Source organism: Budorcas taxicolor, chromosome 12, assembly GCF_023091745.1.
Source record: "Budorcas taxicolor isolate Tak-1 chromosome 12, Takin1.1, whole genome shotgun sequence".
Classification (NCBI taxonomy): domain Eukaryota; kingdom Metazoa; phylum Chordata; class Mammalia; order Artiodactyla; family Bovidae; genus Budorcas; species Budorcas taxicolor.
The window spans coordinates 35,760,780-35,772,572 of NC_068921.1; the positions used below are offsets into that span (position 1 = coordinate 35,760,780).

Below are 11,793 nucleotides of genomic sequence, written 5' to 3' on the forward strand. Positions count from 1 at the left end.
GCCCGTGTGCTGCTGTGCTGTGTCCTCCACGCCTGTGCCTGCCCCAGCCCTGTGCCCTGGCCCCCCGGTGCCAGGGAAAGACCACGTCTTTCAGAGACTGAGTGCTAGTGTTCGCTGGTTGCGTGTGTTCAGCAGATGCAGTAGGTTGTGTGTGTGTGCAGTTGTATGTGTAGGTGTGTCCTCTGGTACTTTCCCAGCACATGCCCAGACTAAGGGGCTGGGCAGCAGGGTACATCCCAGCCGCTCCTGGACAAGCAGGTGGAGAGAGCAGAGCTACCTCAGCTGGTCACGCTCCCTGTGTCTGACTGCACTGGCCTTGTCTCCTCTCACCAGTCTGTGTCGAGGGCGTGCTGGTGACGAGGCCTCACACCCCTTCTGCCCCGCCCACCCCAGAACCATCCAGGAGTAGGAGGGAGAGGAAGAGGGGGCTGGGTGCTACACAGAATAAGGGGTGGGCAGAACATGAGGAGCGTGTGCTATACAGAATGTGGGCTGGGGCTGACCCTGAGCAGTGTGTGTGTACACACAATGGGGGGGCAGACCCTGAGGGGCGTGTGTGCACACAGAATGGTGGGGGATGCCCTCAGGAGCGTGTGCATACACAGAATGTGGGGCAGACCCTGAGGGGCGTGTATACACACCATGGGGGGAGACCCTGAGGAGCATGTGCTACGCAGAATGGGGGGAGAGACCCTGAGGAGCGTGTGTACACAGAATGGGAGGGAGACCCTGGGGAGGGTGTGTACACACAATGGGGTGAGACCCTGAGGAGTGTGTGTGTACGCAGAATTGGGGGAGAGACCCCGAGGAGCGTGTGCTACACAATCGGGGGGAGACCCCAAGGAGTGTGTGTACACAGAATGGGGGGAGACCCTGAGGAGTGTGTGTATACAGAATGGGGGGGAGACCCTGAGGAGTGTGTGTACACAGAATGGGGGGGAGACCCTGAGGAGTGTGTGTACACAGAATGGGGACAGAAAGCGACCCTCCGTGTGTGTGCAGTTGAGGGTGGGGGTAAGGGTTGTTAGTTCCCAGCACAAGATCTATTAGTTGCTAACATACTTGCTTTATTGCAACTGTTTTTTACATCTTATTTGTATCTTTGTGTTTTCTGTATCCTGTATGTGTTTTAAACAAACAGAAGCTTGATGCTTAATGCTTTATTCCACTAATGAAAACAGGTATCATTGAACATCTAAATATTTAATATTTCTCTTTCAGTTTCCAACTTTGTGTAATCAATACTACAAATTAATCACATTTATTTGTGAGATTTTTCCTGAGAAAATACCGCAGCTTCCTGAAGATCTTTTTAAAAGTCTGATGTACTCGCTGGAACTAGGAATGACATCATATCCTTTAAAAGCGTGTCATGAGCACTTGGCACTGGGGAAAGAGGGTGCGTGAAGAAGCATTTTCAGGAGTTGTGTTTTTCCTTTGGTTGTTCAGTCTAATTTCTTGAAAAGCAGCGTGTCTTAGGTACAGTGATGCTGTGTTTCTTTGTGAATTTGCCTCACCTTGGCCTCCTTTCGCAGATCCTAGGGTCTCTGGTCCCTGGTCCCAGAGTCCTGTCTGATGGAGCCCAGTCAGTGGAGTCGGGCCCTGTTGCTGGCCTCTGATCTTAGTCCTGCTTGGTTGTGTGTATCGTAGTCAGAGCACATGGAGGTCCCCCAGTCCTGGGCCCCAGACCCGTGCGGGCAGGCTGGGACACAGTGGGACCCTGGTCTCTCATCTCACTCAGCAGACTGCCACATATTCACTTCAGTGCGCTCACTTCTAGAACAGTCGTCCACTGGCTGACAGCTCTAAGTGTTGTGTTCTGAGTCACAGCTCTCTGTGCTCGTTGTTCTTTGACTGTGGTGATCAGAATGAGTTCGGAGGTTTGCCAGCTGTGCCTGGAAGCCTTGACTCCGTTAGCTGAGCAGTGTGCAAAAGCCCAGGAGACGGACGCACCCCTCTTCCTGGCCACGCGGCACTTCCTCAAGGTGAGGCGCTGGGCGTTCCCGCCAGGCGGTGCCGACAGCTTTATCCCTGACAAGACTGTCTTTCTTTCCACTGTGGTTTCAGGAGCTCAGCTTCGTAGCATCCTCGGATACCACTCCTCTGTCGCTTTGTGTTCTTGAAATTCCATGTGGTGACTGTACCAGTAATTCGATAATCAGATAACTTCATTTACCACAGCAAGCAATAACATCTTCACGTTTGTCCTTGGCATTTTAGAAAACTATTTCTTTACTTTTAGAGTTAGTTAATAAATAAGAATAACTACCACCTTCTTTTTCCCTCTTGGAACGGGGAGGGACTGAAGGGTGGTACGGTTGTCCATGTCTTTATTGAGAGGTGTTCCTGTGTCTTTCAGCTGGTGTTTGATATGCTGGTTTTGCAGAAGCACAGCACGGAGATGACCACCGCGGCCGGCGAGGCCTTCTACACGCTGGTGTGCCTGCATCAGGTACTGGCGAGTCCCTGGGCCTCTCCTGGCTCATGTGGCTGGCGCTCGTTCCTCGGGGACTGGGCCTCCGTGTGTCTGCACCTTCCTTGAAGCCTTGTTCTCAGTAGCTCGGGAGTTCTCTGTGTTTATCTGACAAGCTGTTCATAAGTAGTTACTTTCCCTTCTTCACTGTCATTACCATCCTTTGCTTGATGGCTACCCTCAAACTTGTCCTGAACACCTGTGCTGGAAGACACGGCCTCTGTCCTTGAGGAACTCAGTTTTGCAAGGAAACAAGATACAGGAGCCTGGGCACCCCAAGGAGTCTGCCCTCAGGCGGCCTGGAAAGCCACAGTGTGTTGTCTCCTAGGACAGGGTGGACAGCTGTGGGCGGTTGGAGCCTGGAGGCCATGTGCAGTGCCCCCTGATGCGGCGGGCATGGTGGGGAATGCAGGGGTTGGGCTGGCCTGCCCATCTTCCACAGCTCCGTGTCCCCCTTCCCAGTGGAGGGGGTGCCTGTGGGTGCAGGGGAGATACAAGGGCTGTGCATTTGCTGGGCCTGGGACCTAGGGTAGGTTTTGAAGAGCCTCACATGCTACTTAAAAATCACCTTCCTGCAGCACCTGGCTCCAGGGGGCTCAGGGACTCTTGTCACCTCTGCCATGTGTGGTGCCCAGCTTGGGGGAGGGGTGCTCCTCCATTACTTGTTCCCTCTGCCTTCTTCCCTCCACCCCTGGATATAAGCCATTCCATCTTGGTGGCCTTTTAGAAAACACAGGCACACGTTGTAGAAAAGAGGGCAGGGCCTCAGGCTTGGCTGGTCTGGCCCTAGAGCCACTGCCATTCCTGTGACTGGGGGAGTGACATGCGTGTGTGCGCTTGTGTCTTTGTGTGTGTACGCTCATGTACTTGTGTGTGTGTGTGTACACTCAATCCCTGTGCACAGGTCCGCCACCTCGGGCAGTTAGGTCAGCTCCATACTGAGGGGTGGGGTGGGGTGTGTGCCTCACCCCTCTTGTCCAGATGGGTTTAGCATCTGGCCTCCCCACTTGGGTTCACGATGCCCCAAGAAACTCACAAGAAGGAGTAACAGCCGCTTTTTTCATAGTGCTTATTTTAGAAAGCTGCCCTGCCTGCGTTCCCTTAACCCACACCCTGTTGGCTGTGCCAGGCTTTATGGTGGAGGGCGTCACAAGCAGGGAAGCCACGCCCACTACCGGTCCACACCACTGAGCACGGAGCACACTTCCCTTCTGCTGCAAAGGAGGCCGGGCCATGCCCCTCCCCCAGCTCCTGTCTGCACTTGGTGCATGCACTGTGTCGTTGCTCTGCGGGTAGGATTTCTGCATCGACCTCCAGGAAACCTGGGAGTCAGCTTGTAGACTTAGGGCCCAGGAGTTTACCATAAATCTGCCCACCAAGAGTATCATAAAATGCAAAATAAAGTGCTTTGAAACAGCAAGGAGAGGTAGCGGCACAAGGTAGGTCATCCTTTGGGCTCTGGACGCAGTTCTTGGGCTCTTTCTTGCTCAAAGTCCTCTGGTCTTGGCTATGTCCTTGCCTCTTTTTGTGGAGAACTTTTGTCTGTAAAGCAGGGGTGTCAGCTGTGTCCGCCTCACAGGCTTGTTACACAGCAGTGAGTTACCAGTGGAAAAGCTCAGAGCAGGAGGTGTCAAGGATCAGAAGAGCTGCTGGCCTGCCTTTTGGGCCCTGCAGCCCACTGATTGGTGTTTTGTGTAGTGTCTGAGGATGATCATGCTCTTCTGTACTTACCTTAGGGATGCTCTGCGCCCTTCTCTCTTCAACAGGCAGAGTACTCGGAACTGGTGGAAACACTGCTGTCGAGTCAGCAAGACCCAGTCATTTACCAGAGGCTAGCTGATGCCTTCAACAAGCTGACCGCAAGCAGCACGCCCCCCGCGCTGGACCGGAAGCAGAAAATGGCCTTCCTGAAGAGTTTAGAAGAGTTTATGGCAAATGTTGGTGGTCTCCTTTGTGTAAAATAAACAACAGAGCTTTATGCTGTACCAGACCCTTCCTGCGAAGTGCACTGAATTGCTGAGAGTTGACTAGAGTCTTGTCCTGTTCATCAATCCCATGGCCGCTCGGACTCTGGAGAGCCTGCCAGCTCGGGGTGTGATGCGGGGAGAGTCGGCTCGAATCGGCTTCTGCTGTAGGCGTTAGCCGCCATGCGGCGTAGGGCTTGTACTTTGTCAAATGAAACTCAGTATGTGTGCAAACACATGTGGGCACCAGGAAGTACATCCCCAGTGCCTTTTCCCTCTTTGACAGAGCATCAGGTGGCCGCCAGCGTCCAGTCTTGTCCTTACAGACAGGCTGGATGTCTGCTCGGCCACTGGCCGTTGATGGCACATCACCGAGGAGCTGGTTGAAAGGGTAGACCCCAGGGCCCAACCACGGACCCTCAGAGTTTGTTTGTTGGACCCTGGATTCTTCATTTTAACAAGCTCCTCTCCTCTGCCACCCTGCAGCTTTCAGTCAGTGTGGGAGACACTGAACGCTTCTAGCGATGTGCTCCCCCCAGCCCAGTCCTGTCCTTCCCTGGGAGGGGCAGGTGCTCCAACCAGAGAAGGGCACCAGGGTGGGTGTCTGTGGCCTGTCATTGTCCCCTGTCTGTTGGGTCACGGCAGCCTGACCACTGCAGGTCCTGTGAACCTGCTCTGATGCCTGAACCAGAGGAGAAAAATGTGTGTCTATTTTTGTTCCATAAAAATAACTTTAGGAACTGTAGCCATTTCATTGCCTTAATTTTGAGAAGAAATTACAAAAAGAAGCTGAGTGTTTTAGTAAGAAATCAAGTCTTGATGCTTCAGAGTTGGTTTAGGGTGTTGGCTGCTATGAACCCAGGGCCCGTTTGATTGTGTCTTTGTGGTTTTGTGGGTGAAATGAAAGGCTCATTCATACCTAGTCTAACTTTCTGAGTACGTTTCTGTTTCTGTCCACCCTCGTGGCCCGTGGCTGATACTCTGCTCTGAATGGCTTGCTTAAGCAATAACTCTTTTTAAGGATGTGAATTGCTGGTTCATACACACACTTAAAGGTGGAGATGTCAGAGCAGTAATTACCCTCATTTCACAGGAGCCACGTGAATTTAAGAGATTAAAAAGTTCACCTTAGAATTCCTTTGATTTTTCTAATCAGGATTTGTGTACTGCTGTCATACTCTCCTGAGCTCTGTGTGCCAGCTCAGATCACAGAAAGGGAAGTGAACTTAGGACCAGCAGGCATGTGACCCTGGCCCCTGTGGGTCAGGACCCACAGCATGGTCACAGAGGACGCGTGTGTGCAGGGCCCTGTGCTCCGGGCAGTTACAGGCCCCCAGCCTGTGCAGGCACTGCTAGACACAGAGCAAAGCCTCAGCTTTTTGTGGAATGTTCTCTTATTCGATCATGGCTGGTTAAACAGCTGAGTTAGAGCAGAAACATCTCAGAAGATGTCTGGGGAAGCTGGTGTCCTCTTCCAGAAGTACATGTATGACCACCTTCCTGAGACACTTGGGACAGTGCATTTACTTTTAGGGTTCTCTTTCCTTCCCTTAGAGAACTTGAAGTCAGAGGCAGCAGGAGTTACTCTGTTTTGTGTTGTTCTGGTGTTTTCAGTGTCCCAGTGCCCTTGGGCCCAGCAGTTGTGATCTAAATACATCTCTGTCTCTCTGCCTAAGGGCACCAAGATGTAGCTGACCGGGCCCGTCCTCTGACTGTGACAAGACTGTACTCAAGTTGTTATTAAAAAGAAAGATAAGTAGAAAGGACTGCCTTGGTAAACAACAGGGCATCTGGACAGAGATGTCTTTGCTAAATTTGCCCATATTCTGTCACGATACTGTGTTTTCATTAGGAGCCATTCAGCTGAAATGAGAGTTTCTTCAGCTTGGAACAAATGGTACTGAAAGTACCATAAGACTGTGGGTTAGTGGCAGACTGGAAGGATGGGCCGCCACCGTGTCTGGGTGGTCGGAGCCAGGCTCTCTCCAAGCGTTTGTTTGTTTTCCTGGTTGGATACCTGTTCAGTTTGGGTGTTGTGTTTTACTTTGCTATGTTTGTTGGCTTCCCAGTTTTGGACGGTTCTGTTATAATGGTCTTGGCTGAGTGGGTGTCAAGAACGCTGGCTTAATTCTAGTAAATTGATTTTTACTATTAAAACTGACTTGTCAAAGGAGTTTTAAAAGCAAAAACATTATCTGTGCCCCTTTTTTATACATTCAAGGGACACTTGCGTATTTGAGTTCCTACATGAGTGTGTTTATACTTTCTCTGGTTCACTGACAGGTTCCTTTCACCTCCGCTGTCAGCTCTCTCTCGTTTTTATTTTCCTCGGCCCTCTGTCTCTGGAGGCGTAGTCCCAGCGGACTCTGTGTGTCTTTGCAGTGTGTATTCCTGTGACAGCCTCTGACAAGCAAGCGTTTAGCAGCTCTGTGGGAAGGACTGGTCAGCGTGCAGGTCCTGTGTGCAGTCCTGGGTGGCTGGCTGCCTGGGGCACACCTGACAGCATCTTTTCAGCACAGTAATGTGAGTCTTCATGGGCTGGGAGATCATGGCATATTTCCTAACATCGCAGTTTTTTTCAAACTAGTTTTAACAATTTAGTCTTATTTCCTTGAAAACAGTGTTTCTAACTATATTACATTACTCTATTCAGAGGAGGTGGTTTACTACTTTTTTTTTTCTTCACAACTTGCATTTCAAAACCAAACATCTTTCCCCCAGTCAGCATTGCTTAACTTCCCTTACTGTCTTTGGCTGGATTTTCTCTTCTACCAAAAATGTCAAGTCTTTGTGTTTCTGATATGACCATATTCTCCATGTCTGTTAATACTTGTATAAATCCCTCAAGTACTGAAGGAAATGAGTTGTCAATTTCAAGGATTTCAAGTTTGAGTATCTTAATCTGCAGGGTCTGTTGCACCCTTAAAATGTTATTTTCATAATTTTACATGTTTCTGTTTGTCACCTCTGCTGTTAGAGGTGTTGTCCTTAGATCTTAGTAATTAGCTGTCTCTGACAATGATTCTTGTTATAAGTTCCTGAATAAAATATTAACTGTTCAGAAGAAGAAACCTCAGTACTTCTTAGGGGTTTTTCATAACCAGAGAATAAGGAACCAATTTGGATCTTGAGTTCTTAATATTATAATTTTCTGTAAATTTCTCTGTAAAACAGCATAGGTGATTTGAGGATATAATAATAATGTTTTAAATTATTTTTAAATGTAAGTGGATATTCTCTGACTTGGTAATAACTATGTTCTGAAAACACTGCATCTAAAAATTCTTTAAAAATTGATATTCTAAAATTTTAAAATATCCAACTTAGGTATATTGCTGAGCTGAAATTAGTTTGAAGTGCTGTAGTTCAAATTGAACTTTAAACATTTTAATTTAGATGTAAGAAATGTGACGTATTCCTGATCAATTATACTGGGAATCCATGACATTTAGCCAAAGACTATATTTGGTTCAGGTAAAGATGAAAGCCTAACGACGGGCATCCGCTCTGTCCTGCAGAGGATGGATGACGTGATCTGTTTCTTGCCTCCAGCTCTGTGCACGTGAGTCTTTGTAAAGGTGGATGCACGGTGATAGCGAGATGTGGTCCGCATGTCTGCCCCTGCGGCTCTCACCCCAAACCGTCTTTGTCCTGCTTGCCCTCTGTGATCTGCCTTCACCTGGTCCCAGAGTTCCCAGCATTGGAGAGCTTTTGGCCTCAGGTTTTCTTTTCAGTCTGTGTTCTTAGGCTCTCAGCTGTTAGGAGCGGTCAGAATGTACTGATGGCTGACTGTCCCAGCTTGACATTCAGCAGTGCGTCTGCGCTCTGTACCTGAGGGGGGTGTGCCCACAGTGTCTCAAGCCAGGCTGCCTGATGTGGTGTCTTCTACCACTTAAGATGGTGACAGATTGCAAACACTGGTGTTGTGATTTGGTTCTCTGTACAAAGGAAAAAGCTCCATGCAGTGAGCTTTTTGGCTTCATTTCTGGTTTAATGGTCACAAAATGTTAGCACTGCTACCATTCAGCATGTGTAAAATTTTTTAAATTTATAAATATTAAAATTTTAAACTTATACTGACTTTTCAGTTTTTTTAAGAGACCCAGGGATGAGTATACTGTTTAAATATTTACCTCTATTAACATTATTAATAAAGATATAAAGTTGCATTTAATTTTTCAAAAGATGCTATAGTACGATTCTAGGAATTAAATCAAGGCCTTGTATTGAGCCAGTTATAAGCTGAATATCCAACTGATAAAATTTTATTTGTATTTTTTAATTCATGGGAGTTAAAATGTCTTCACTAAATATTTTTATTACATTTTTGTTTTGATCATGTGTGATTTGTTCATGGGAGTTTAGCTAGACTACCATATGAAAGCTATGTAATGGTGCCACTTCATTGACCAGCCAAGCAGAGGATGACTGACACTGGGGACATTACACAGTCAAAATAATTTTAAATAAAGAACACGAGGACATATCTGCACAGTTAAAAATAGGGAATTGCATTACCTTCTGGGAGAATACCCAACCCTAATATTAATACAATGTCCAGGATTCAGAGAGAAAATCAGAATTTCATTTATATTCTGTTGTATTGAGCAGATGTGTTTTTATCTCAGCTCACACTCTTACAATTTCAGCATTATTAGTTAAATCGCTGGGGTGGAGGAATATTTGTAGTAAGTGTAGTTGGGTCATTGTTATTAACTTTTCAGGGAAAATGGAAAAGTACCATCTGCTGTGTGTTGGGCGGGCTTTCTTTTTTACCTAATCCTAAATATTGTAGACAGACTCAGTGAAAGGTAAAGTTTTTATTTTAAACTTGATATTGCTTTGAATGTTTGTTGATTTCTTGGGTTATGTTGAGATTTAATTCTACTCTAAGGATGGATAAAGAAATATTAGGCTGTTTAGGAATTAAGTGGAGTTCTTTCATTCTCAAGGGGGGATCTTAAACCAGGTACATCACCTGGCATTGGAGGGAACTGTAGATGGTCTTAGAGGCCATGGATGTAAAAGCCTGGTGTTGTTTCTTAGATACCATCTTTAAAATCCTAGTGCTCTCTTAAAGTACAGTGTGTTTATAGTGTGTGGTTTATGAATGATGACTTTGGTGTATTAATTAGATTATGAAACATTTTTGTATGTTTCTTAAACATAGGATCCCAGATTGGGTCCTGTGCATGCTCTATAATCTCAAATGGCAGTTCTTTTAAAACTTCAGTGGAAGCAAAGGGCGCATTTGGTGATAGCAAGGAGAAAATCTTTTGCTTGGAAACATTGTACAATACCAATGGCAGCAAGCACTGTCATTTCTACCACAGAAGTCAGCATCCTGCTGAACTCTTTCAGTGTGAATTATTTTTAACGTCTAGCAAGAGAATGAACTGTGATTAAAATCATTGACACTTCTCAGAGCTGATGAATGGGGGGAAAAAAACACCTGAAGGAAAGAGAGGGGGCTTTTTTTGTTTGTTTTTTATATATTGTGGTCTCGCTGTGGAGCATGTGGGATTGGCCCCTCACCCCTGCTTCGGAAGCACAGTCTTGACCTCTGGACTGCCCAGGAAGTCCCACAGAGAGAGTTTAAACAGTGCTAAATACTTTTATTCCTGTAGTAGTTAGCAGTTTTAAGTTTTGGTAGTGTTCACTCTTGATTGCTTTGCCAGGTCACTCTTCAGATATTCTCTCAGTAAGCCCTGCCTCTCAGGCTGCAGTTTTATTTGCACAACTGCTCATAACTGCACTGCCCCGGATGGTCCTTTCTCAGGACTGACCAGCGAAGCTGTTGGGACTGGCCGAGTACAGGGTGGAGACAAGCTCAGTCTCTGGCTGAGCTTCTTAGGGTTTTCACTGGTCACAGATCTGTCATGTGTATCATCAGTCAGTTTAGTCGCTCAGTCGTGTCTGACTCTTTGCGACCCCATGAATTGCAGGACGCCTGGCCTCCCTGTCTATCACCAACTCCCGGAGTTCACTCAGACTTATATCCATAGAGTCGGTGATGCCATCCAGCCATCTCATCCTGTCGTCCCCTTCTCCTGCCCCCAATCCCTCCCAGCATCAGTCTTCCAATGAGTCAACTCTTTGCATGAGGTGGCCAAAGTATTGGAGTTTCAGCTTTAGCATCAGTCCTTCCAGTGAACACCCAGGACTGATCTCCTTTAGAATGGACTGGTTGGATCATAGGGCCACACAAGAGGAGTAATTCCTGAACTGAGATTGATTTGAAAGTATCTTTCTAGTCCAGTTTACTTGACAAGTAGTTTCCCTTTATTTATTTATTTAATTAATTAATTTATTTATTGGCCACATGGCTTGTGGGACCTAAGTTCCCTGACTAGAAATTGAAGCCAGGGCCTCTGCAGTAAAAGCACTGCATCCTGACGACTGGGCTGCCAGGGAATTCCTGCAATTTCCCCTTTGTTTTAATGATAATAAAATTGCCTCTTGGTATCTTAAATTTTTTTTATGATTTGCAAAACCTATTAAATTACAATCCAAACGTTTCAGCTGAAAGAGTTGTAACTATTTGAACTTCTGACAACTGTGGTCACTTTAATTATAAAAATAACTAATACACATTAAATGGCAGATACCTATTGTCTCACATACGGAGAAAGCAGTTGAAACTTTGAAAGCTTAAAATATTATAGACCTGTTTTAATCCAAATATAACTTGCTTTAACAAATAAGCCTTTCTGGTGAATAAAGGCTTCCTATGTCCAGTGTCCTGTGTATGGAACACTGCTACCTCTGTAAAAAAAAATATTGCCATGAAAGTCGGTTATTGTCTCTCGATTCATTTTTATTCTTTTAGCTTGATGTATATGTTTTCTTTCCTGCTGCTTTCCTAAACCTAAATTATAGCTGGTTTTGACGTATGCGGTTTAGTGGACTTGTCATCCAAGCAATCAAAAAATGAAAGCATGGTTTGCTTGGGGGCCGTATTTAAAGTGGAAATGACGGTATTCCCAGAATAGCAAATAGCAACCCACTCCAATATTCTTGCCTGGAGAATCCCATGGACGGAGGAGCTTGGTGGGCTACAGTCCACGGGTCGCAAAGAGTCGGACACGACTGAGCGACTTCACTTTCACTTCAGAGTAAGCAAACCTGTTTTTAATTTATATCCTCACCTTATACCAGAAAGGATTAAAGGTATTCAATAGAAGGTAACGTGGGAAGATGACGGAATTGCTAAGGAGGATGAGGGGAAGGCAGGCAGGGATGCTGCATGGATTGGTGGCCCCGGGGGAGGACAGTCAGGACAGTGCTCGGGGTCTGCAAGCGTCTCCCGTCCGCGCGCAGGCGTCGGCTCTGACCCGGCGCCACCGAGGGCACGCT

At 46.7% G+C, this 11,793-nt stretch overlaps 1 protein-coding gene across 4 annotated transcripts in view; it reads left to right on the plus strand.

Annotated features, from left to right (window-relative positions):
- XPO4 (exportin 4) overlaps positions 1 to 7,643 on the plus strand; it is an 89,655-nt gene extending 82,012 nt beyond the window's left edge. For 3 of the 4 annotated variants that reach the window (XM_052649917.1, XM_052649916.1, XM_052649918.1), the window contains 4 exons: positions 1,222 to 1,352; positions 1,868 to 1,985; positions 2,360 to 2,452; positions 4,240 to 7,642. In XM_052649917.1, coding sequence (XP_052505877.1) covers positions 1,222 to 1,352; positions 1,868 to 1,985; positions 2,360 to 2,452; positions 4,240 to 4,437 — 540 coding nt within the window. In that variant the 3' untranslated portion in view covers positions 4,438 to 7,642. Of the gene's footprint in view, positions 1 to 1,221; positions 1,368 to 1,867; positions 1,986 to 2,359; positions 2,453 to 4,239 lie in introns of all 4 variants that reach the window. The other variant, XM_052649915.1, reaches the window with a different exon arrangement.
- The last annotated feature ends 4,150 nt before the right edge of the window (positions 7,644 to 11,793 follow it).